We start from the raw sequence: 27,268 nt of genomic DNA, 5'->3' as shown, positions 1-27,268 counted from the left end.
GATGTTAGAGACTCTTGGTTTTCCATACTTCCCTTCTTTGAACACCTTTATTCTGTAGACTTTAAAAAATACATTTCATGAGAAGATTTGATTACCAACATGTTTTTTCCATACTTTTGGGTGGTCTGGTAAAGATGTAGGCTTCAATATAGTTTTCAAAAATGTTTGATTTTTTGAAGGAGGCAAGAAAGAATAATTGGGTTTTTTGACCTGCATATTGTCATGTAAGAAGAGAGAGCTTACATATTTTTTCAAATACCATTACACACATTAGAATGAAAATTTTGCTTATCCCTTGAGAGGCTAAGGGACATACTTAGAGTGCCAGATTACCTGGAAATGGTTTTTAAGAATTTCCTTCAGTCTAGTGACAAATTATTTTCATTATTGCTATTGGATATAGAATTTAAAATTTATCCTTAAGAGAAGCCAGTTCTAGCTACTCATTTTATCGAGAACTAATTCTGATAGGATGGATTAACTTGGTTCCCAGCGTGGGTTTGAAATCAGTGTTCAGTCATCATGTTGTCACATCTTCTTGGTTTCCTCAGATTCTTAAGAGAGGCTGCAATGTGAATGACAGAGACGGACTGACGGATATGACTCTCTTACATTACACTTGCAAATCTGGAGCTCACGGCATTGGTAAGTGTGTGGTGAATCAGCTAGTGGCTGTGTTTGTGTTTGTATAAGCTGTGTTATGCCACCAGAGTCCCTGGGAGGGCACCTAGCTGCTGATAATAACGTCCCCTGAACAGGCAAGCATACAGTTGGGTCCTCCCCAAAACTGTGTTCTCTTCCCCCACTTTTCTCAGGGGTGGCAGTCTTTCTAGTCTCCTGACACCTCCCAGCTTTTCTAGAGCAGGCTTCATAGCTGCATTCTCAGTAGGTGAGAGTAACTGGTAGCGCTCTAGAACATTCCTGAGAGTTTACAGCAAGGTTAGACAATCCAAGCTGTTTTCCAAGCATCCCAGTCCTCACAGACCCCAGTTTTCAGGCCCAAGGAGTATTCCTATATACATAAATTATGCATGTTTTCCCAGATTGGTGTTCTGTGCTTCACCAATGTGTAAACCTGCCTCTGTTACTTAACTATGTATTGTGAGTATCTCTCCCTGTTTCAGTAGTCCGATAAATGCTTCTTAAGAAGCTTTTAACAGTGAAGGACTTTTTTCTTACAAGCCATCATGGACTGATTTTTGTAAAACAAAAACAAAAACAAATGAAATTATAATAAGAAAAATCAAAGACTTAAAATACAAGCCTAATTGTTTTTCAGATGGCATAATATTACACTTTAATTCATATATTCTGAAGAAATTATTGCATTGGGAAAAAGAAAAGGGTTATCCAAAGGACAGAGAAACGGCAGTTTGGGGCTGGTAGTGGTGCCCAGAGCACGCTGAGTAGCACTGGTCTGGGCATTGCTTTTATTGGCTTTATAGTATCCTAGTATGTGAATCACTTATGATTTAACCAATTTCATATTATTGTACTTTTAGAATTTTATTTTAGAACAAAATAGTCTATTTATTTATAAAGTAGTTTAGTTTCAAAATTTTATTCCAAATACAAAGTACTGTGATGAACATCTTTACAACTGAGTGTTTATCCATATCTCTGGTATGGTTTTTTTTAGAAAAAATTCCTTGTAAGTGAAATTTTTGAGGTGTGTATGTTGATTCAGTATGCTATTTGCTCTGGCTTTTCAAATAAGGTAGTAGCTAGCTATCCATTGGGACTTCAGGTTATACTGGAGAAAAATAATATAGAAAACTTTCTTTAGGTGATGTTGATACAGCTGTAAAATTTGCAACTCAACTTATTGATCTGGGAGCAGATGTTAGTTTACGGAGTCGCTGGACAAATATGAATGCTTTGCACTATGCTGCTTATTTTGATGTCCCTGAGCTTATAAAAGTGATTTTGAAGACATCTAAACCAAAAGGCAAGTACTGTAAGCTCACCATTTGATGTTATTAGTTGACACTTTATTAGTGGCATAAAAATTAAAATTCAAAGAGATTTCTGCTTCTAATCCATCTTGTTCCATATGACCATTTTTTTATCAGGAATAATTTAATATCTTTATTAAAGATTAATTGCTGTTGTTAAACAAAGGGTTTAGTATAAAGAGTTACAAAGTAAGACAGTGTTCTCTGGGTTTTTATATCTCTGCAAATTCCCCATATAACATGGATTTTATGAAGTGTAATTGAATCTATGTGCTATATAATTCTTTTGTCTTGGGTAGCCAGAAATAGAACAACAAAGCTTTCAGTCCTAAGCACCGAAATCATAAAACGTGTTTTAGATGGCATTTGGTTCTGAAATTCTCTGATTAAAGAAGGATACAAATTCAGGTTTCCACCCCTCTTCTATTTTGATGGTAATATCCTAAAATTGAGTATCAGACAGTCTCTATTACAGTGCTGGTGTTTTGACTTTCTCTCTGGTCCTCTCAGTGGGTAAGTTTTCTATTGAGAAAAATCTGAGAGCAAATGCAGTAGTATTACTCTAAGTTAAAGGTGAGTGGTGTCCGGTGTTATCCATATTCATAGAAGACTGGTTTTAGTAACAATTCAGTAGGTAAATTTCCCAGAATGTTTGTTTCTCACTCTGCTTTGTATAGTCTTCCATTTTATCTTTAACTTTTACCTTCTAATTTTTGACTGATGTTTGGAAGAAAGCCTCTTTTCATTTTACAGTGTCTTTAATAACTCAAGAAGTTTTGTCCTGAGCATGTTTTAGTTGTTTGCAATTGTAGGTAGTTCGTGTGGGGCGGTGTGGTTTAGATTAAAGTAGAATTAGTAGAACCAGGTATATTAAACCCTGGTTATCAAACTTATGCAAAATGGGATTCCCAAATCTGGAAGATTTCTTGTATCTAAGAATATCATCTTAGATGCTGTTGATTTATTGAAAGTTATTAAAATTATTGAAAGTTATTAAAATGTCCTTAGAATTGCAAGATTCTTTTTTCCTACCATGAAGTCCAAATTCATTTGTTGAATACAGTATTACAAATGAATATGATTTAAGAGGATTTGTACATTTAATTAGTCTTTAACTTATTCCCAATTTGAAAATTCTGCATTGTTTTACCTACTACATTTTATGTGAAGGGCCAGTAGGAAATACTGTCAGCTTTGTGGACCACTGCAGCTACTTGATTTTGCAGTTACATCAGGAAGCTAGCCGTAGAGAATATGTAAATACATATTTGTGGCTATGTTCCAATAAAACACTGTTTATAAAAGTGGATGGTGAGTTGTGTTTGCCTATGGGCTGGTTCCTGACCTACACCTTACTACCTCATTGTAGCTGTCACAACATATATGCAAGAGGCTCATGAGAGACTGTGTTAAGATCGGTAGGTTTACAAACATGAATTATTGCCATTTATTCATTTTAAATATAATTTATAGAGTTTAGTTTGTGATAGCTGGAAAATCTATGATAATACCAGCCCATGTTATAATGAAATTTTATTGTACTGAGAAAATTTTGGTTAACCAGATTGTAATATGAAGATTTGGTTCCATTGTGAAATGGTGCTTCTAGTGGGTGGGGTTGAGTTCTCCCTCCCCACCCCAGCCAGAAAAAAAACCCCAATTCCACCTGTCTCCTTTTAGATGATCATAGCTAAATTTAAATTTTTAGTTAATATACTTGGCGGTGTTTAATTGCAGATGTAGATGCCACTTGCAGTGACTTTCATTTTGGGACAGCTCTGCACATCGCTGCTTATAACTTGTGCGCAAGTACTGTGAGATGCTTGTTGGAGCTTGGAGCAAATCCAGCATTTAGGGTAAGAGGTTAAATTAAAAGTGAAAAATATTTAAAGAGTTAAAATGTCTAACATTATCTTCCAGGAAAGAGTTGAATCTGGGTGTTGTTATGGAACTCATACGAGTAAAGAGTTTATGTTTCTGTGCTGCGAAGAAAGAGCAATGGAACTTTATCTCCAATAAATATAAGGCATAGCAGTGAATTTCAGTCCCCTTATCCTGATAAGTTCTATAAAATGTCCTTTCATTCAGTGAGGTAAAATGTTCTGCAATGTGTCATCGTCTTTGAGTTTGTTTTCATTTAGTTTTTTGATATATTTATAAAGAATTAACTATCAAATTAAAATGCATATGTTATAGTGAAAGTTTTATATTAAATCATATTTTAATTCTTTTGGAAAGAAATTTTATTCCAGAAAATTTTTGAAAATGCACATTTAGGAGTATAGTAAACCTTTAAAACTTAAAGGAAAAATGAATTTTTTCATGGTAATCATGTAAATTAGTAAATTTACGAAGTTAACACACAGGATTGAATTTCATAATCTTCAAGCCTTCTGGTACTTTATTGTCTTTACAGAGTGGCTGTCACTGTTCTTTTCCTCAACATGAATAGCAGTGACTTCCTCTGGCAGGGATTTTTAACTGGGTCTGGGCCATCCTTTGAAGGGAAGGGAGGGGGGCAGTGTTTGAAAAAGCCTCTTCCCTCCCCACCTTGTCCTCTCCTCTCCGCTTTCTAGTTTCCCCTCTCCTCCTGGCTTCTTCCTGCCGCTGTTCCTTCTGTTTTACCCCCATCATTAGTTAATTAACCCTTCTTCCCTCTATCTTTACCCCACTCCCCCTCTCTCCTTCCCTGTTATTTCTTGGGCACGGGGAGAATACAATAAATAAAAGTCTTTGTCCCCAAAGAGAATATAGTCTAGAGGGGAGGATGGACAAGTAGTTTTACTGTTGTGCATTGACATTCAATGGGTTACGATGTGGGGGTGGGCACAGATGAGGGGCATCTCTCTAAGTCTTTCTGGCAAAGGTGACATTGGGCACCTAAACACAGTTGGAGGAGGGAGGTCTGAAACATAGTTAGAGGAGGGAGGTCTGAAAAGCCTTTTAGGCAGAGAGGAGGCTAGCATTCACCAAGGCTAGGAGCTGATCCCCCAATTTGTCTGGAATGTGAAGGTGATATATTTTTATTTTTCCTAGTATGACTGTTGACAAAACCTCCTTAGTGGAGAGACTATTTTGAATCTAGTAAAATGCAGTGAGGCATGTCATTGAGGTAAATGTCCAATTCAAGCCAGAAACAGTAATAAATTATTGTATTTTGATGGTTAATACTTAACAACAAAAGAAAAGCAGCCAACATGTGGGTCAGCAGTAGCCCTTGGCTCATACTCTGGTACCCACAATTTTAGAAGAAATTGGAATTCTGTAATTAATCATGAGCAAGCCTTCTTATGTTAGCATGACATCATCATTTTTAAATTTTTATTATAATTTTTTAACGGGAATTTTAGTTGCCAAATTTTATCGGAATTAACATAAGTGTGTGACTTACTCTAGAAGGGTGAGGGCTTAAAAACCTAAAGTAAAATAGTCTTTGTCAGTATAGCGTACAACGCATCAGTACAAGGTTTAAAAAAACTCCTCCCCCCTTTTTATCAAGAGCACATGTAATTGCTATACATACCTTTATTATATTTTGTATATTTTCTTTAAAATCTGAAATTCTTTAAAACAGCCCCATCACCATCCCAGAAATTTGATGACGTGTCTCCCCGCCATGTTTTTACTTAGGACCAAGCTGACTTGAATTTTAAAACAAAAACTGTGAGGCATTCACAAACTAAGTGTGTTCTAAAAGCCTCGTTATTTCATCCATATGGATCATTTGAAGGTCGTTGTCAGCAGAGAAGATAAGGAAAAGAAGTTTCTCAGCACAGGAAATCTCAGTTAATCATATTAAAAGAAGATTACAGTCTGGAAACTCTCCCGTAACATCTAATTTTTTTTTGTTGTTGTTGTTAAGGAACATAAAGAGAGATTCCGTGTTTGAGGGAAGGATAGCCCTAAGTAGGAGGAGGGCTGAGTGTAGCAGGTCCCAGACATGGCTTCCGATGTCCCATCTGCCAGGAATCCTATAAATGACTTGGAAGACGTCATTAACTTTCCTTGCTGAATTTCTCTAATTGGCAAACTAGAAATGCTAGTCATATTTTACTTGTTCAGTCGGTTATTGTAGCTTCTACTACAATAAATACTGTCGGCATGAATTTTTATCTGTCTTATTCGTAAGCTTTTTCTGGACGTGAGAATCAAATGAGACAATTTAGATGATAGGATTTGGTTATAGAAACACCACGCAGATGTTAGTGGGCTTGTAACTGACCATTTTGTCTTGTTGGAGCATTAAATCCAAGGAGGCAGTCTGTCCTTTATAGTGAGACCAGGCATGTTTTCTTGATTATAGTCCACACTTTAGAAGTACTGAAACTGTAGTTTCTGTTCCTGAAATCTGAGTCACTCCCTGTGTGGACAGGGTGGGTGAGGTCACACGGCCGAGGCGGCAGAATCTTGGACCTGGTGTTGGGAGGCCAGTCAGTGCTGTGACTTCTGTGTCTACACCCGCGTGGCCAGGGATGCCATCCACTCACGAGCTCCAGCATTCACGCTTCGAGCCGGGGCCACCTTCCCCAACCAGCTGCCTGCACGGAGCTCCCCAGGCGTCCCTCCCTGGCCGTGCTGCGTGCCTAGATGCCACCCTCCTGGTGGTCTCTCCTTCCCTTCTCGGAACTGCTTCTCTCTCTGCCACTTTTTAACCACTGGATGGACCGTCTCTCTCACTCGTTTGTGTGTGGTTTGTCTCTCCCACCAGACGGCGTGCTCTCTGAGGACAGGGCTTTTTCTCCTCGCTGGGGCATCCGGAGCATTTGGGACGGCCCCTGGCACGTTGTCAATGTTCAGTAAATAGTTTGATGACACAGTGAATGAATTGAGCTCAAGTTTTTTTCCACTTTTATTTTTTATTTCAATAACTGTATGACTGTGTAGAGCTCTAAGTGATATGGAGTAAAAATGTTCTCTTCTGTGTATTTGCAGAATGACAAAGGACAGATCCCTGCTGACGTGGTCCCGGACCCAGTGGAAATGCCATTAGAGATGGCCGATGCCGCGGCAACTGCTAAAGAAATCAAGCAGATGCTGTTAGACGCGGCGCCCCTGTCGTGTGACATTTCAAAGCCCCTGCTTCCGAACTGTGACCGCGTCACCAGCAAGGCGATGCTCTCGTCTCTAGGTCTGAAGTTGGGGGATCGTGTCATTATCGCAGGACAGAAGGTACAGGAAGTAACCACTGTCTCTGCGGCTGTGGCCGAGGTCACAGTGTGGCCATACAGTGTGGCCAGAGTTTTGAGTTTTTAGGAAAAGTGCAGTGTGCAAATAGGAACAGACTTAATGGCAATGGCAAAACTGAGGGGCAGGCTTACCCCCGGACGGAATACTGAAGGCCCCTCTGCTGGGTGGGACAGTGGGGTTCAGCAGGGCTGCTGAGTGCATTTGGAGGCCCGAGCTGAGACTTCGCTGAGCCTGGAGGGCTTTCCTGCAGCCCCCCTGCTGCCCCCAGGGGGTTTCCCCACTACAGCTACCAGCAGGAAATGGAGCAAAGGAGACTCTACCATACATGGATATTTGGCCTTGAGATCCTATAGATAGAGAAACCTTAGTTGTTATTTTAAAGTCATAATAAAAATGTATGTGGAAATGAAAAAGAGGCCCCAGCCCCCGGCCTACTGAAGATGCTCCAGATGCCTCTTTTTCTCCAAAGTCTCAGTGTCCTTATGGTGCTGTCTTGTTGCCAGCCATTCTTTTTTTTTTTTTTTTTTTTTTTTAAATACCTCAGGGAATGGCTGTTTCATTTTCTTTAGCTTTAGGGTTAATAGGGAGCTGGGTATGGAGAAGGGACCAGGGAGTTCCTGTTTCCTAACTCAGTTATGTGTAAATATTTGGGTGGGCTTGTGGGGAGGGTGACATGAGTCTTGCAAAAAATACCCAAATCTGGAAGCTTGATTTACTGAGAAAATTGCTTGAGAAAGGAAGGTAAACTCCAGACAAATGATTGAGAGTGACAGTTACCAGCTTCCAAAAGAATATATTCCTAGGACATTTGGACATTTGTTAGCTTTTTTTTTTTTTTTTTTTTAACTTGGGGTTAATATTCAGCCTTTTCAGAATTCCTGTCCTGTGTCTCAGAATGGATGTTTAGAAGAGTTATTCTGTTGTTTTCATTTTGGGTAATTTGAAGCTGCACAAAAACAGAAGGTATAATGAGTGTGTTTGTCCCAGTCAGCTGGGTTTAACCTGATCGTCACAAGGACAGTCTTGTTTCCGTCCTGCTTTCTCTCACTCTGTTGCTTGCCTTGTCATCCTTTTAGGAATTTCTTTCAAAAAGTAGAAGTTTGAAATTTTGATGAAGCCCATTTTATCAACTTTTTCTTATATGGATTGTGTGTTTAGCATAGCTAAGAAATTTTCTATAGTGTCATAGGACAGTAGAAGATACAGTACATAGATTTTCTCCCAGAAGTTTATACTTCCAGGTTTTACATTTAGTTTTATATTCAATTTTGAATTAACTTTTATACAGAATACTACGTATAGATAGAGTTTCTCTCTCTTTTTTTGCATCTGATTACTTATTTGTTCCATCACCATATTTTGAAAACACCGTTATTTGTCTCTTAAATCACCCTTTCCCCTTTGTCATCTGACCTTAGGTGTATGGGTGTATTTCTGGATTTTATTCTACTCTGTGGATCTAATGATTACCCTTTCTTCAGTACTAGTCTGTCATGATTGCTGTAGCTTTATGGTAAATCTTGCAATCACATGACATCAGGCCTTCAAGGTTTTTTTTTTGTTTTGTTTTGTTTGTTTTTTGTTTCTTTGTCCTTCCATATACATTGTAGAATCAGCTTATGGATCTTAAATGATGCAAAAAATCCTGCTGGGATTTTGAATGAAGTCGTATTGACATAGATCAGTTGAGGAGAACAGATATCTTGAAGATATGGAGTCTTTAAACCCAAGCGTAATCGGGGCTCCTGTGTGGGCTCAGTTGGTTAGGTAACTGACTCTTGATTTCAGCTTGGGTCATGATCTCAGGGTCAGGGTCATGGGATTGAGCTCAGTGTTGGGCTCTGTAATCAGCATGGAGTCTGCTTGAGATTCTCTCTTTTCCTTTCCTTCTTCCCTCTCCCTGCTTGTGCTCACTCTCTTTCTCTAAAATAAATAAATAAAATAAAAAAGACCGCAAGTTGCAATACATCTCTGTTTAGTAGGTTTTTGATTTGTTTCGTCAGTTTTGTATTTTTATACATTTATCTATTTAAACTTCAGGTAGTTAACATACAGTACAATACTGGTTTCTGAAGGTAGAATTCAGTGATTCATCACTTACATACACCTAGTGCTCATCATAACACGTGCCCTCCTTAAAGCCCATCTAGCCCATCCCCATCTCTCTCCATCAACCCTCAGTTTGTTCTCTAGCATTAAGAATCTCTAATGACTTGTTTCCTTCTCTTTTTTTTCTTTTCCCCCTTCCTATATGTTCATCTGTTTTCTTTCTTAAATTCCACATATGAGTGAGATCATATAGTATTTGTTTTTCTCTGACTTATTTCACTTAGCACGATACACTCTAGCTCCATCCACATCACTGCAAATGACAAGATTTCATTTTTTTAGGGCTGAGTTATATTCCACATCTTCTTTACCCATTCATTGGTTGGTAGACATTCGGGCTCTCTCCATGGTTTGGCTATTGTTAATAACGCTGTTGTAAACATTGGGGTGCATGTATCCCTTCAGATCAGTGTTTTTGTATCTTTAGGTAAATCCCTGGTAGTGCAATTGATGGATTGTAGGGTGTTTCTATTTTTAAACTTTTGAGGAACTTCCATGCTGTTTTTCAGAGTGGCTGCATCAGTTTGCGTTCCCACCAGCTGTACAAGAGGGATCTCCTTTCTCCCCATGCTCATCAACACCTGTTGTTTTTGTGCTATTAATTTTATTATTTTTTTTATTTATTTATTTTTATTATTTTTTTTTTAATTTTTTAAAGATTTTATTTTATTTATTTGAGAGAGAGAGACAGTGAGAGAGAGAATGAGCGAGGAGAAGGTCAGAGAGCGAAGCAGACTCCCCATGGAGCTGGGAGCCTGATGTGGGACTCGATCCCGGGACTCCAGGATCACGCCCTGAGCCGGAGGCAGTCGTTCAACCAACTGCGCCACCCAGGCGTCCCTTGTGCTATTAATTTTAGCCTTCTGACAGGTGTGAGGTGGTATCTCGTCATGGTTTTGATTTGTCTTTCCCTGATGATGAGTGATGTTGGGCTTCTTTTCATGTGTCCGTTAGTGATCTGGATGTCTTCTTTGGAAAAGTATCTATTCATGTCATCTGCTCATTTCTTAACTGGGTTATTTGTTTTTTTGGGGGTTGAGTTTGATGTATTCTTTATATATTTTGGTTACTAGCCCTTTATCTGATATGTCACCTTTGCAAATATCTTCTCCCATTCTGCCTTTTAGTTTTGTTGATTGTTTTTTTTTGTTATTATTATTATTTTTTTTGCTGTGCAGACAGAAGCTTTTATTCTTGACGAAGTCCCAATAGTTCATTTTTTCTTTTGTTTCCCTTGCCTGTTGTGACGTGTCTAGTAAGAAGTTGCTATGACCGAGGGCAAAGATGTTTCTGCTTGTGTTCTCTGGAATTTTGATAGTTTCCTGTTTCATGTTAAGATCTTTTATCCATTTTTAATTAATTTTTTTGTATGGTGTAAGAACGTGGTCTAGTTTCCTTCTTCTGCATGTAGCTGTCCATTTTCTCCAACATCATTTGTTGGAGAAACTGTCTTTTTTCCATTGGATATTCTTTCCTGCTTTGTTTAAAATTGGTTGACCATATAGTTGTGGGTTCATTTCTGGGCTCTCTATTCTTTTCCATTGACCTATGTGTCCTGTTTTTATGCCAGTACCATACTGTCTTGATGATTAGTTTTGTAATGTGGCTTGAAATCTGGAATTGTGATTCCTCCAGTTCTGATTTTCTTTTTCAGAATTGCTTTTGGCTATTTAGGGTCTTTTGTGGTTCTATACAAATTTTAGGAGTGTTTGTTCCAGCTCTGTGAAAAATGCTGGTGGTAGTTTGGTAGAGATTGCATTAAATGTGTCGACTGCTTGAGGTAGTATAGACATTTTTTTTTAAAGATTTTTATTTATTTATTTGACAGAGAGATAGAGAGCCCAAGTAAGCAGAGCAGCAGGTAGAGGGAGAGAGAGAGATGCAGGCTCTCTGCTGAGCAGGGAGTCCGATGCAGCACTTGATCCCAGGACCCTGGGTTAACGACCTGAGCCAAAGGCAGCAGCTTAACCAACTGAGCCACCCAGGCACCCCTAGACGTTTTTTTAAATTTTTGTTTGCCAAAGATTTTATTTATTTATTTGAGAGAGAGGATGAGTGGGGTAAAGGGTAGAGAGAGAAGCAAGCTCCCCGTGGAGCTGGGAGTCTAATGTGGGACTCGATTCCAGGACCCTGGGATCATGACTTAAGCCAAAGGCAGACACTTAACTGACTGAGCCACCCAGGTGTCCCTAGTATAGACATTTCAACAATATTTGTTCTTCTAATCCATGAACAAGGAATGCTTTTCCATTTCTTTGTGTCCTTGTCAATTTCTTTCATAAGTATTCTATAGTTTTCAGAGTACAGATATTTTAACTCTTTAGTTAGATTTATTCCTAGGTATCTTATTGTTTTTGTGCAATTGCAAATGGAATCAATTCCTTGATTTCCTTTGCTGCTGCTTCGTTACTTGTGTATAAAAATGCAACAGATTTATGCACATTGATTTTGTATCCTGCAACTTTGCTGAACTCATGTATGAGTTCTAGCAGTTTTTTCGGTGGAGTCTTTTTTTGGGTTTTCTACGTAGAGTAACATGTCTGCAAATAATGAAAGTTTGACTTCTTTCTTGCCAATCGTATTTTAAGTATATCTTAGATATTGCTATGCTTTGTTATATTTATGCCAAGGTTTTTCATGATCTTTGGTGCTATTGTAAATAGTGGTGTTTTGGAAATTTCACATAAAAATATAGTTGATTTTTGTATATTGACCATATATCTTATAACCTTGCTAAATTTATTAATTCTCTTGGCTTTTTTGTTTGTGTGGGATATCATATGTAAATAATCATGTTGTCTGTGAGTAGAGACAGTTTTATTTCTTTCCAATCTGTATGCCTTTCATTTGTTTTTCTTGCCTAATTTCATTGCCTAGGACCTCTGGTCTAATGATGAATAGAAGTACTAAGAGTTGATAAACTTGTCCTGCTCCCAATATTAAGGAGAAAGCACTCAGCCTTTCATTGTTAAGTGTTAAGCCTTTAATTGTTAGCTATAGATTTTGTGAGTATCTTAATTTATTAAGTTCTAGAAGTTCCTGTCTAATCCTGGTTTGCTGAGAATTTTTTAAAAAAAATTATTATTATGAAAGGATTTTGAAATTTGTTAAAGACTTTCCTGCATATGTTGAGAGTAAGTTTCTTCCACCCTTTTAGTATGTGGATGATATAATAAATTATATTGATTAATTCTCAACCATTGAATTAATCTTGCTTTCTCATGACAAACCTTACTTGGCCACGATGCTGGATTTCATTTTTCTATATATTGCTGGATTTAATTTGCTTTTATTTTGTTGAGGATCTTTGTGTCTGGTTTCGGTATCAAGGTAATACTGGGGATGAGTTGAGAATTAGTTCTTCCACTTTTATATACTAGGTTTGTGTAGTGATGATTACTCTTCCTTTAAATTCTTTGGTAGAATCCACCAGTAAGTCCATAAGGTTCTGAAGGGTTTGTTGTTGTTTTTGTTTTTTAGAAGGTTTTTAACTATAATCCAGGTGTGAGCTTTGACAGTTTGCATCTTTCTAGGAGTTGGAACTTTTTATCTCATTTGTTAAATTTATAGGCACAGGATCATTCAAAGTATTTTCTTACCATGTTTTAAATGACTGAAGGAGAGGCACCTGGGTGGCTCAGTGGGTTAAAGCCTCTGCTTTCGGCTCAGGTCATGATCCCAGGGTCCTGGGATCGAGCCCCGCATCGGGCTCTCTGCTCAACGGGGAGCCTGTTTCCCCCTCTCTCCCTGCCTGCTTCTCTGCCTACTTGTGATCTCTGTCTGTCAAATAAATAATAAACAAAATCTTTAAAAAAAATAAAAATAAATGACTGAAGGAATGTCATGATGTCCTGTTTTCATTCATGATGTGTGCAGTTCAGTCTTCTCCCTCGTTTGTTTTCTTGGTCCCTAGCTATACGTTTATCAATCTTACCTTCCTTATGAAGAACCAGTTTTTGTTTTCATTGATTTTCTCTATTTTTTCTGCTCTCAATTTCTTACCTTTTTTTTTTTAAAAGATTTTATTTATTTATGAGATTGAGAGAGTGAGAGAGAGCATGAGCTGGGGGTGGGGCAGAGGGAGAGGGAGAAGCAGGCTCACTGCATAGCAGGGAGCCTGTGGAGCTTGATCCCAGGAGCCCAGGATCATGTCCTGAGCTGAATGCAGACACTTAACTGACTGAGCCACCCAGGTACCCTGTAATTTCTTATCTTTACTCTTTCTCTTCTGCTTGCTTTGGGTCTTCACTTTCTAGTTTCTTTAAATGAAATTTTAGATCATTGACTTGAGACCTTCTCTAATACAAGTGTTTCATGCTATAAATTTTCCTCTAAGCACTGCTTTTGCTGCATCCTATAAATTTTTGTATATTATGTTTTCATTTTCACTCAATTTAAAATGTTTTTAAATTTCTCTTTCACCATGGGTTATTTGGCAGTATATTTTTCAATTTCCAAATGCTTGGAGATTTTCTAAAATGAGTTGTTAGGTGCATACAGATTTAGGATTCTTTTTGGTGAATTGACTCTTCTCATTATATAATACCTCTTTTTATCCCTGGTAATATTTCTCTTCTAAAGTCTAAATAGAGAGAATGGTTTTTAAAAACTTCCCTGGTAAAGTTGCAAGAGTGGCACATTTAGAATTACTAGCAGTAATCCTCAAAATTTATTCTGATTTATGTTTTCTTTAGGTTGGGACATTAAGATTTTGTGGAACAACTGAATTTGCAAGTGGGCAGTGGGCTGGCATTGAGCTGGATGAACCAGAAGGGAAAAACAATGGAAGTGTTGGGAAAATCCAGTACTTTAAATGTGCCCCCAAATATGGTAAGATAGATACTATCTAACTTAATGAGAATTAGTTTAAGATAATCAAATTTACTTTTATTTATTTTTATTTTTATGTTTTTAAAAAAAGATTTTTATTTATTTATTTGGAGAACAGAGAGCATGATCAGTGGGAGGGGCAGAGGGAGAGGGGAGAGAAAACCCCAAGCAGACTCCTCACAGAGCCTGGAGCCCAATGTGGAGTTTAATCTCACGACCCTGAGTTCATGATCTGAGCTGAAATGAAGAGCTGGATGCTTAACCAAGGTTAACCAACTGGGCCACCCAGACATCCCTACTCTTCAATTGTTTTTAAGTAGAGCTTTTCTCCTGGTTATCTATGTAGTTAATGAAAGGGCTGCTCTTTCCCTGCTGTGAGCAGTATGGTGATTGGGAGTTGGTGACTCCGCAAGAGTACATCGGGTTCCGTGACCTTCCATAAGTCCTGCTCAGGGGCTGTCGTGACTGAGGGAGCGACTTTGTTATCAAGGAAGTACAGAACTCTGGGGGTTGAAAAGCTTGAACACTTGGAAAAGCAAGTGAAGCAAACTTTATAACTATATTCTGAGGTGGGATGATTCTCTTTCTGACAAGACATTTCTTTAAATTCATATTCTTTCTCTCTCTCATATACATACACACAGACAGACTCCTTGACATATTGAATTAAATTTGTTTGTCACTTGCTATGTTGTGACTGTTTTTCCTTGCCATGAAATATTCTTCTAGAACATTAACTTCCCTGGTTGCATAGTATTTCAGTTGTAGCTCCACAGATGGTCCTCTGGTCTCATGCTGAAGTCCTTGCTTGGGTGTGAATCAGCCTCTCCACCTACCAGTTATGTGATCTTAATTCTCTTCTTGTGCCTCTCCTATAGAAGTTTGCCTTCTGTAAAATGGGGCCAGTAATACCTCAAGAGTTTGTATGACGATTAAATGTGTTGATAAATGTATAAATCACCTTGAACAGTGCTTAATTCCCTGTTAAGTACTCAACAAATGGTAGCTATTTGCTAGTTGTTCTAAATTTATCAAAATTATCAGTTTCCTTTTGTCATACACTTAAGATGGAGCATCATTTTTTTGTCTATAAAAATATTTATTGTATAAAATGTGAAAACCATAAAAAAGTTTAAAAGAAGAAAATAAAAATCACCCGTATGTTTCTTCTGCTTACTACTTTTTGCAAAATTTGGTTGATATATGGTTATATATTTTGTATTTTTACTTGACATGCTATTATAATTTCTCCAAATCATTAAATACTGTTTAAAAATGTGATTTTTAATGGCTCCATTTTCTTTAATTTGATGGGTAAAAATTTGTTTGGATTCATATTTCTCTGATTGTGGTGAAATAAAACACTTAAAATGTTTTGTGTTATATATATGTTAATATGCATATATTATACAATATATATATTTGTATATATACACAATATATATGTTAATATACACATTAACATATACATGCATATTAATATCTTATGCATATTAACATATATATATTCTGTATATGTGTTTGTGTGTTATCCTGGCAATTGCTAAGAAATAATTGTTCATATTACATGCTAATGAAATAATTGAGATTAGTGGGTTTTTCAAAACTTTAGAAATACAAATACATATTTAAGATGTTAAACTTACAGTTTCCACATGATATTTTGCTCAGTTTGTCATTTGCCTTTGAACTTTATTTGCAGTGTTTTGGCATAGAGTTTTATGTAGTTAAAAGACTTTTCTTTATGATTTCTTAACATTGTTTTTATGCTTAGATAGTTCTTTCTAATTCAAGGATTAATTTAAAACTATATTTTATTCTTTTGAATGTTTTAATTTTTAACACTTAATTATTTAACCCATTTGCCATATATCTGGGTGGCTGTGTGGAATTAAGTTAAGAATTTGATTTTAACTTTCCTGCATTAGCTAATTGTGGCAGCTGTCAGGCAGACTGAGAGAAGGATCAAAACTGCTAACAACATACAGGGCGCATGTCAGAGTCACGGGAAAGGCTTAGCGGGTAGCAGAATGTATGTTGCCCCCCAAATCTCATCATCCCAAGGCCGTCCATGCTTGATGGGGACAAACCTGGATGCCCCAAGGACATGTTTCTGTCCCTTTCACATGCTTAAAGCCAAGTTTTGGGGGTGGGGGCAAGGATCATGTGTTGGATTACGGAAAAATGAGAGTTGCCCTAAGCAGAAACCAAAGAATTTGTCTCTTCTCAGCAATAGATTTCTACCCCCCCATATTGTTTTTCCTTTGGCTTGTTGTGCTTCCTTTATTATAAATTCTTATAAATGCTGTAGTCTGTTTCAGTATTATTTTGTACATCTGATCTGTTGATTCTCATCCATGTTAGACTTTTTCAATTGTAGAAGTTTTATAATTTTTAGACTTTTTTTTTTTTTTTAGAGCTCCTTAGGTTCAAAACAAAATTGAGAAGAAGGTGCAGAGATTTCCTTTGTATTCTCTATTTCCATGCATGCAGAGCCACTCCCATTATCAGTGTCCCTTTACGGGAGGGTACACTTCTTAACACAGAGGAACCTACACTGACTCGTCATCATCAGAGTCCAAAGTTTACACTGGGGTTCACTCTTAGTGGTGAATGTTCTGTGGGTTAGGACAAGTGTTGAATGACATCTCTCTATCACTACAGTATCGTACAGAGTTTTGTCACTGCCCTGAGAATCCTCTGTGCTCTTCCTGTTCCTCCCCTCCCTGCTCAACTCCTTGCAGCCACTGGTCTTTTTACTGTCTTCTTAGTTTTGTCTTTTCCAGACTGTCCTATCGTTGGAATTCTGTAGTGCTAACCTGACCTCTTCAAACTGGCTTCTTTCCCTGTGTAATTTGCATTTTAGTTTTCGTCATGTCTTTTCATGGCTTGATAGCTCATGTCTTTTTAGCCCTGAATAATAGTCCAGTGTCTGGATGTACTACAATTTATTTACCCATTCATCTACTAAAGGATATCTTGGTTGCTTCTAAGTTTAGCAATTATGAAAATTTTTATAATAAATTTTAATACTTGGCAATACCATTTTTATGTGTTTTAATTATTACCAAAGTGAATATGTAAGTCAAATTGTATCATAAGGTTTATAAAAAACATTAGTTAAATCCTTCCCTGGCTTGCCCTTCCCTGACCCTGAGTCCTGCCCTGTTGAGGCAAACCATTTCAATGTCTTAGTTGTATCTTCTGATATTAATATTTATATTTGTAAATAATACAAGAATCTCTCTTGATTTTTCCAATTTTATTTTTATTCTTTTAAAGGTTTTTTTATTTTTTAAATAAAGGGTTTTTAAAAAAATATTTTATTTATTTACTTGAGAGAGAGAGAGCTTGTACAAGTGAGGAGGAGGGACAGAGGGAGAAGCAGAGCAGGGAGCCCAATGCAGGGTTTAATCCCAGGACCCTGGGATCATGACCTAAGCTGAAGGTAGATGCTTAACAGACTAAACCACCCAGGTGCCCCTAAAAGATTTTGTTTTTAAGTAATCTCCATGCCTGACTTGGGGCTTGAGCTCACAACCCAGAGATCAAGAGTCACATGCTCTACTGACTGAGCCAGCCAGGCACCCCTGATTTTTCCAGTTTTTTTTTTTTTTAAGATTTTATTTATTTATTTGACAGAGATCACAAGTAGGTGGAGAGGCCAGCAGAGAGAGAGAGAGAAGAGGAAGTAGGCTCCCTGCTGAGCAGAGAGCCCAATGAGGGGCTCGATTCCAGGACTCCGGGATCATGACCTGAGCCGAAGGCAGAGGCTTTAGCCCACTGAGCCACCCAGGCGCCCCTGGTTTTGCCAATTTTAAACCTCTACTGTCTTCATATTATGAGGAGGAAGATTGGGCCCCTTCATTATTCTAAGTCATTTTTTCTCTTGGTTTGCCTCTTTGTTTTGGTGAAGTACATCCTCTAGTAGCTTTTGGACAAAGGGCTCATGGGAGATTAATTTTTTGAAGCTTTCCATTTCAAAAATATGTTTATTTCCACCCTCACACTTCATATGATAGTTTGATGGGATAAGGCATGTTAGGCTGGAACTCATATTCTCTTAGTATTTAGGTGATGGTCTGACATGTGATGGAGTTTGGCAAACTTCCTGTAAAAGGCCAGAGGAAGTATTTTAGTCCCCAAGAGCCACACAGTCTCTCACTCAGGTATTCAGCTGTTCTGTCATAGCGAAGAAGCAGTGGTAGACTGTGTGTAAACATCTGGGTGCTGTTGGGACTTGACGACAAGAGGTGGCAGGCAGGATGTGGCTTCTGGGCTCTTGGTTTGTCAGCTACTATCTTGAGTTCTCAGTGTTGCTGTGTAAAAGTTGCAAAATCTTTCTTCCGTGTTTGACCCCCCCCATCTTTAGCAGCTTTTAGTACTTTTTCCCCTCTTTTCAAATCATTTTCTTTTTTCTTCAGAGTTTATATTGTCTTTATTCCTTACTAATATTTTGGTGGAGTTTTGGGAGGAGTTGTGGTAAAATGGGGGCCATGTTTATCTAGAAATGTGTTATTCTTCTATTTAAAAATAATTCTTCCCTATGTGTTTATTTTAGTTAAGCTTTACGATTATATGTCAAGATCTGAGCAAAGTCCCATCGGTACTTTGATGAGCACGAGTTACTTACTAGGAACTTTAGCCCCTATTCTGCATGCACTTTGGTCTTCAGGTGGAGTTAGTCATTGCTCTAAATTTAGTTTTGATCTTCCAAATGACTTATTTCATTAAAAAACAGGAAGAATGTGGAGTGCCTGGGTGGCTCAGTTGGTTAAGCAACTGCCTTCGGCTCGGGTCATGGTCCCAGAGTCCTGGGATTGAGCCCCGCATCAGGCTCTCTGCTCAGCCCCCCACCCCGCCTGCCTCTCTGACTACTTGTGATCTCTGTAAAATAAATAAATAAAATCTTAAAAAAAAACCCAAAAAGAATGAGAACTTATATTAGGTGGGGTTTTATATATTATAGAAATCTTTTAAAGTCATAGAACTAAATATTTACTTTATATTAAATATTGAAGATATTATGTGTAATAATACTGTGTGGAAATTTTCTACTAAGACCTTGAAAGAAAAACCATATAACCTTGCACAGATTAAGAAAAAAAAAATTCATTAAACAACATTATAATGCATTAATGACAAATTTGAAAGAGAATTCAAGAGTAATCTGATTGTTCCCATAAATATGTTTTGGTTTTCAGTTTTTTACAGTATTTCTTACATCCACACATAAAACTTTTCTCTGATATGATATGATCATAATCAACTATATAATTTCATTTTTATTTTCTTGATAATTTTCATTCTTTTCTATATTTTCAGTTTTTATGGTTTTATTTATTGATGATGATGTAGTAGTTCATGGGTGTAGTTCATTCATTCATCCTATTGCCACATACTTGTTTTCTCCTACTTATGAATGACATTGTGATGATGATATACTCAGGTATACAGTCTTTTCCCTCCATTTGGATTATTTTTTCATAATTAATTTCCAAAAGTGTAATTGGATCATAGTAGTAGTAAATAAGAAATTGTTTTGGCTTTTGAAATCTATCTTTTCCTCATACCATAAAAGCGTAACTTTGTAACTTTTGCACACATCTCTATTTCCTTATCATTTATTTCCACAAAGTGGCTTAGGTTAGAAATTTTTGTCTTCCGGTAAGATCGTACAAATTTACAATTGCCAACAGCTTAATCAGAAATTACTATGATGGAAAACTATTAGGTTCACTCATTTCTCTTATCCCTGAATTTCACATAATACCTGATTATGCATCTTGTATGTGATTCTTAAATTGCTGTGTATGTGGTTCTTCTTGACAGCTAGATTGTAAGCTCCCTGAGGGCAAGTACTGCATCTTACTTTTTTTCCTGTCTCGCCTTACAGGACACCTGGTAGGCACTAAAAAGGAACTTAAAGATTTATGTTACTAAATGGTTGTACTTGCCCCTTTATTTGAAATGCTTCTCATTGCTTCACACTAACTCAAGCCCTCCCTTCCCCCCTTAGGTATTTTTGCACCGCTTTCAAAGATAAGTAAGGCAAAAGATCGAAGGAAGAATATAGCACACACTTCTTCTGGAAAAGCTGTGGCTCTCATCAGGTCCCAGAAAATTGATGTAACTCATGTAACGTCAAAAGTAAACACTGGTAGGTCAAACCAGAAGGTTAAATCTCTTCTTCAGTGTTTTTTGTTTTTTTTTTTTTTTAATTTTTAAAAATTTTTATTTCCCTTGCGGACTGCCTGATGCTTAGTGTGCTTCACCCTTCTTTGTTAGAGAACTCTGGAGCCTGAATTATTAAAATCTGCATCTTACATGTTTTTAGACGTCAGTCATGGTTTATGATTTTGATTCCTGACAAGAGAATTTTACACTTGTTCCTTTCTTTCCTACCACCTCCATAGCTTCCTCACCCCCTCATCTAACCTCCATGCTCGATTTTAGACCTCTGATAAATCCTTATCAACACAACCAGCTTTATGTTTCTCATCTATTCAAGAATTTTCGTGACTTTTTTTTTAATCAGAAGAAGTCCTGACTCTCTAGACTGGCAGTCCGAGCCCTTGCTGTGTGTACCAGGGTCTGGCTATGTCGTGGCCAAACCGCGGCCGCTTGTCCTCCCTCTTCCCCCCAGACTTTGTCTCCTGCTGTTTCTCCCAGTGCAGGGATTTTACTTCTGTCTTTTGAGGCCCTCGCTGTGATTTACCTCCTTATTTCGACGCTGCTTCTCCAAGAAAAGGTCCCTGGGGACCCAGATCACTTTGATGTCTCTCTTCCGTCTACCTTTGTGTACGCTTATATCCACACCACACAATTATTTGTTAGTTTGGGTCTTGCCCTCCAGTTGCTTCATTTTGTGCAGATCCTTTATCCTCTCAGCAAAATTTTAAACTTTAAATGGAGTGTGAGAGTATTCCGTACTTTTGTAGTAGTTCCTCGCACAAAATACGTGCTCAGTAAGCGCTTGCTACTGTATCAGTGGCTGAAGCAGAAGGGCTTTCCACTATGATTCAAGGACTTTGTCCAAGAATTGGTTGGCCTTTCTGCTCTCTTCCATTGAGCTATTTGAATATTTCTATGTCAGTTCATACTTCCTAACTACTATGGTTTTTAACAAATAAATCTTGATATCTAGTAGAGGAAAGCTTCCTACCGTATTCTTAAACAGTGTCTTGCCTGTTTGGATCATTATAAATCATGCTTTCATATAAATTTTAGAATAAGCTGTTAAGTTTCTTTAAAAAAATATCTACTAAAGTTTTATTGGTTTTACATTTAAACCATAAGTCAATTTGGGAAGAACTGACATCTTTACAATATTCAGTCTTTAAATTGTAAGCTTGGAATATTGCTATATTTAATTGGGTCCTGTAAAAATAATGTCAGTAAGATTTTCTGATTTTCTCTACAGCTATTTTTGTACCATTTTTTTAGGTCTGTTCCTAGGTAGTTGATACTTTTTGATGCATTAGTAAATGGTATCCTTTTAACCTGAATCCCAGAAGTTCACAGCCATTATTGGAGGGGAAGCCCAAAGAGAAGCCCTCTGTTTCTGGTCTAAGGATTAGGAAATGGGTCTCCTACTAGACAGAAAATGGAAGAAACCCCTTTTTTTATAATAGTCTCCCTGCCACACTCCCCTCCCCCCTGCTTTGGTTCATTCCCATGCCGGTCGGTCCCTTGGCAGTCCTGCCTGGTGCATCAGCTCTGGTGGTGAAGCACCTGAAACCCCACAGGAGGGGAACCCTTTTCTCTGACCAGAGAAACCATGGTCCTGAGAACGTGGGTGGAATCCCCAATCGTTTGCCTTCTGTTTGTTTCCAAGGAGTCATACAGGAGACTGTATGACTGAGCAGGGAAACTAAAGCCTAGGCATCATGCCCAGATAACCAGAAACGGATGCCTCCAGGAGCAAGAAAGTAGCAGGGAGACCATGGAGAAGAGGGAGCTCAAGAAAGTGATCTCAGAATGTTGGGTGTGAACTCCTGGGCTTGCTCTCCAGTGGTGCATGTGTGGATCTGACCACAGGCTTTGGCCTCTGGGGTAGATCACCACCCAGATCCCAGGCACAATGGGATAGTACATCATAGGGGAAAGATCCCTAAAAGGCTTTGGAAACTGAACTGACATTGGAACCACAGTGCACAGAAGTTGGGTAGGGATGTCTAGTCTGAACTGGATTGGGCTGACTCCTTCGTAAAACAAAATGAAACAAAACAAAACAAAGAACTTTCTCCATAGGACTTAAATAAGACCTAGAGTCCCACAATGTAATATTCAAAATGTATAGGATACAATCCCAAATGGCTCAAAATTGAAAAACCAGGAAAATCTCAACATCTCTCAAGGAAAAAGACAATTAAAGGTTGCCAACCCTAACAGGACACAGACATGACATAGACAAAGACTTTAAATAATACATTAAATGTTCTTTAAGAATTAATGTTAATATTCTTGAAATAAGTGGAAAGAAAGTTCAGAGAAATGAGGATATAAAAAAGAACCAAATGGTGTGTGAGCCAACACGCATGCGCGCACAGACACACAGAGGAGTTTGGTTTAAAACTGGGGCAACCTAAGATTGGTGGATTATACCAATGTTGGCATCCTGCTTGTGGGATTATACTATAGTTATGTAAAAAATTACCTTTGTGGAAATTGGGCAAAGGATGTAAGAGATTTCCCTGTATTACTTTATACAACTGCATGTGAATCTCCAGGGACTCAGTTAAAAATTCAAATAAGAAAGAACCAAATGGACATGTTAAAACTGAAAATAAGAGGGGCGCCTGGGTGGCTCAGTGGGTTAAGCCTCTGCCTTCGGCCCAGGTCATGATCCCAGGGTCCTGGGATAGAGCCCCGCATTGGGGCTCTCTGCTCTGCAGGGAGCCTGCTTCCTCCTCTCTCTCTGCCTGCCTCTCTGCCTAGTTTCTCTCTGTTAAATAAATTAAAAACAAACAAACAAACAAACTGAAAAATAAGAAATGCGCTCTGTGGGGTGTCTGCCCAGAGTCTCTCTTACCCACCCCCCATTCAGTTCCTGCTGCTGTTACTCTGGTCCTCATTCTGCCTATTGTTAGAATTTCTCCCTGGTCCGTGCTTCCTACTTCTGCCCCTCTCGCTTCCTTCTAAACTTTGCTGTCAGGGTGACATTATTCTCTGCTCTGTTCATGCCAGCCCTCCTTCACCAAGTCCATCAGAGGCACATTCCTTCCCAAGAGGACCGGGTCCTTATCCCGCACCGTCTTCCCTGAGATTTCTCCCTAACCTGTTTACCCAGTCTTTCTTCTCCCAAGTCCCCAAAGTACTCTGTATTCCAGCCACGCTACTTGCCTATCTCTGACCCTGTCCTTAAGATTTTTCTTTTTCTTTTTGTCCATCTAGAATGTCTGTCTTCAGTTCTTTCTGAACATACCTACCTTCACTATGCTCTGGAAGAAGTCTTGTCTTTTCTTTTTAAAATATTTTATTTATTTATTTGAGGAAGAGAGAGAGGGACCATGGCAGGGGTGGGTGTGGTAGAAGGAGAGAGAGAAGCAGACTCTTTGCTGAGGTGGGAGCCCCGTGTGAGGCTTGATCCCAGGTCCCTGAGATCATGACCTGAGCTGGAGACAGACACTTAACTGACTGAGCCATGCAGGTGCCCTGGAAGTCTTACCTGTCCTTCAGGACCTATCACAGAATGTGATCTCCTCGGCGAGGCATTAATTTATCTTCGTAACCACAATTATTCCCTCCTTCCTCTGTGCTGTGCTTATCAATAAATGTCCTCATATTTTAGTTCTTCATGCTCACATCATTCCACCATTCTGAATTGAAAAGGTGCTCCTTTCAGGCGGGGACCGTGTCTCGCTCACACTGGTGAGGCTCAGAGTGCAACAGTCCTTCACTCAGTTGCTTCCTAAGCAGGAAGAATCGAAATGGGTCCTTGATGGAATTTAAAAGTGGGCGTAGTCAGTTAGGTTTCCTAGTTAAGTAATCTGGTTCTGTAGAACTGGAAACAGAAGTCTTCACAAGACCAAGCATTACTCGCGGGCATTTCCTTTTTTAAAGTGAGTCTTTTTGTGACACTGGGGTGTGGTGATGGCCGGGCGGTCATTGTCAGAGTGCCAAGGGCAGAGAGTGTGGGGCTCCTCACTGTCTGACGGGCGCTTTCGTGCCGAGTGGCTACAACGGTTGGCAAACATTTTTACCCAGAATTCCCCGGGCAGAAAGTCTGCTGTGGCTGATCTGCAGACACGGGTGCTGTGGTCATCCTCCGGCTGCGTGAGCTTCGCGCCGCCCGCTGGCCTTGTGTGGGCACACTAATGAGTACGTGAAGAGTCAGACAGCTAGGTAGCTGGGCTTTAACTGTTTTATAGTATTTAGAATTCCTTAGTGGATTGTGAAATAGGTCTAAAAGAGACCTTGGTGGTATTTGAGGAAATTGATTGAAGTTTTCAGGGGGGCTAAGAATGCGTTCTCCACGTTACCGCCCCCCCCCCCGGCCCCTTCATGTAATGAAATCTTGGACCGGCCCCTGCTGTCTGTGAATTTACTGTCCAGCATGTTTCCAGAAGTAGAAGAGATTTAGATAACGAGGGATATCTGTACTTTAAACAGCAAGCACATGTTTAATGTTGACGTTCTTTATTGCTGAAAGTGTCTTATTTCTATGTGCTAGGATTAATGACCTCAAAAAAGAGTGCTTCTGAATCAACACTGTCATTGCCTCCTGGGGAAGAGCCGAAACCTGTAACAGAGAAAGATGGTAAAATAATCTTATAATGTCCATTTAAAAAATTTAATTTACTAATGGGACTTTAAAATGACATAGTGATAAAGCTTACATGGGGGATAAGTTTTAATGTTTTTGAGAGAAAAATCATTGCAGTAAAAAATTACCCTCGGAAATACATTAAGCAGTTCATCGAAAAGTGTATATACATGGTTTTGGTATAAAATGCTGTGTTGTGCCTCTGTGTACGCTTAATAGAGACCTACCAGGTTAACTTAAATGGGAGACTAAAAGGAAACTCCAAGTATAGACGGTTTGATAAAAATCTTTAAAATTGTCTTCAGCTGTCAAATCACTGGGTGACTACAGCATGAACAGCACATTCAGGAGTATTCCTGCTTGCCTTCAGGTTAACTCAAAATATTTTAATACCACCCTTTTTTTATCTTAAAACAAATTAATAGACTTTTTAAGTGTAAATAAGATTGGATTCTACTAAGCCATCTAGACTGGGAGGTGAGAGAAACTTTTTTTTTTTTAAGATTTTATTTATTTGTTTGACAGAGATCACAAGTAGGCAGAGAAGAAGGCAGGGGGGTAGGGTAGGAAGCAGGCTACCTGCTGAGCAGAGAGCCCGATGCAGGGCATGATCCCAGGACCCTGAGATCATGACCTGAGCCAAAGGCAGAGGCTTTAACCCACGGAGCCGTCCAGGCACCCTGTGAGAAAGACTTTCTAAGTGTAAATAAGATTGGATTCTACTAAGCCATCTAGAGTGGGAGGTGAGAAAGAGCGTGGGAAGCAAAGGAGGTAGTCGACTTCAGGGAACCCGGATGTGACAGGTGCTCTCCTGTGAGAGTGCCCTCATGCAGCGGGAGTCCTCACGGCACAATTGCTTGAGTGGTAAAGTCTTGTCTGCATGAACTGCAGGACAGTTGGATGAAACCAGGCATTTAATTCAACGCTAGACAATCCACAGCTGAGAAAGCTAAATGGAGGGTTTCAGAGGGATTTACCTGGAAAGTCATCTTGTTGGTTCACTTCTTACGGTCCACACTGCGATGCGTTCTTCTCCTTCACCGGTTTTAGGCACCCTGCTTGGCTCCATCAGCAGCTCCTCCTCCACCTCGTCTTTGGAACACAAACCGAGCTACCCCAAGAAACTGAATGCACGTGGCAATAACAAGAAGACCATGAGCAAAAGCCCGTCTGTCTCCTCTAGAGCCAGTGCTGGTATCTATGGCTTTTTCAACCAGGCTTTCTTGGTGTTTTTAATCTTGGTTTGTTTGTAAGTAGATTTGCTCTTTTTAAATGTGTAGAAGGAAACTTTTACTTCAGTCAGATTGAACTACTTGTCCTCTTCTGTCTTTCCCATGCCCCTCCCCCCTTGTGAGCGTCCTTGGTCTCCCCACCTTCCTCCTTGTGCCCCCCCCCCACCGTGTTCCTTGTCTGCACTCACTTCTTCCCTTTGACATGCATGTAACGCCTCTGACCCTTTAAGGTTCATTTTAGAACTTTATGATAGATCCTCAGATAACGTGGAAACCATACGGTTATTAACTTTCTCATCTGTTTTCCAATCTAGATGTAATAATAACTAACGTGTATTGTATACTTACTATTTCAGGTTTTATTCTAAGTACTTTACATACCTTATGTCACTTAATTCTCAAACCCATGGGTAGGTACCCTTATTCTCATCCTCACTGTATGAATGAGGGACCCGAGGCTTAGGGAGGTAAGTCACTGGTGCCTGGCGGCAGTTTCTAAGGGGCACACCTGGGCTCTAGCCTGCGGTCGGTCTGCTGCTTCCTTGGCTGCCGTTCTGGTTTGCCTCCATCCCAGGGACCTTCCGCTCTTCCTCCGGCTCCCGGGTCTCCAGACCGGTCATGGCCAGCCCGTAGAGAGCTGAACTGTGGGCACAAGCACGGTGTGAGGCCTCTCCTCCCATGCGGCGGCCACACTGTTGTCCTGGCTCCGAGGGAGCCTCCGGCCGGGGCCCTTCACATTGCTGCTCCCCGTGGGACCTTACCTGAGTTCACATTCAGCTGGGCGTGGGAGCTTTCATCCCACTGCATTTTGTTGCTTACAGCTTGAATACCAGCTTTCCCATACTTTTGTGTCATCTTCATATTGAACTTCAAGTCCTCGTTTCACACTGGGCAGGAGAGGGTCAGTGGCTTTCCTGACTTGTTGACGATGGTGACCCGTTGGGATGTGGCGAGCCCTGCCGTAACCCTTGCTCAGTCCACCTTTCTCCAGTTATGCGTGAGGACGTAGAAACTGCTTCATAGCAGACACCTTGCCGGAGTCGACACGTAGGCAACATCCTGCCCCTCACTTACTTGGCGACACAGCAAACTTGTCTGGAGAGGAAATGAAGCCATTTTGGTCTAAATTGTTCTCAGTGAACCTTATAATAATGACCAGATTCTTGTTCACATACTTTTTACCAAAG

General features: G+C 39.3%; 1 protein-coding gene across 3 annotated transcripts in view; it reads left to right on the top strand.

Moving 5' to 3' along the window:
• Window positions 1-27,268, top strand: part of CLIP4 (CAP-Gly domain containing linker protein family member 4) — a 67,372-nt gene that overhangs the window by 15,981 nt on the left and 24,123 nt on the right. For all 3 annotated transcript variants that reach the window (XM_044261835.1, XM_044261837.1, XM_044261836.1), the window contains exons 4-11: window positions 552-645; window positions 1,787-1,948; window positions 3,693-3,811; window positions 6,888-7,124; window positions 13,946-14,081; window positions 20,101-20,241; window positions 24,757-24,843; window positions 25,900-26,043. In XM_044261835.1, the coding sequence (XP_044117770.1) occupies window positions 552-645; window positions 1,787-1,948; window positions 3,693-3,811; window positions 6,888-7,124; window positions 13,946-14,081; window positions 20,101-20,241; window positions 24,757-24,843; window positions 25,900-26,043 (1,120 nt within the window). The remainder of the gene's footprint in view (window positions 1-551; window positions 646-1,786; window positions 1,949-3,692; window positions 3,812-6,887; window positions 7,125-13,945; window positions 14,082-20,100; window positions 20,242-24,756; window positions 24,844-25,899; window positions 26,044-27,268) is intronic.

This window comes from Neovison vison, chromosome 8 (genome assembly GCF_020171115.1).
Source record: "Neovison vison isolate M4711 chromosome 8, ASM_NN_V1, whole genome shotgun sequence".
In the NCBI taxonomy this organism is placed as follows: domain Eukaryota; kingdom Metazoa; phylum Chordata; class Mammalia; order Carnivora; family Mustelidae; genus Neogale; species Neogale vison.
Note: the sequence above shows the minus strand (reverse complement) of the source record. Positions and strands in the feature narration are given on the sequence as shown.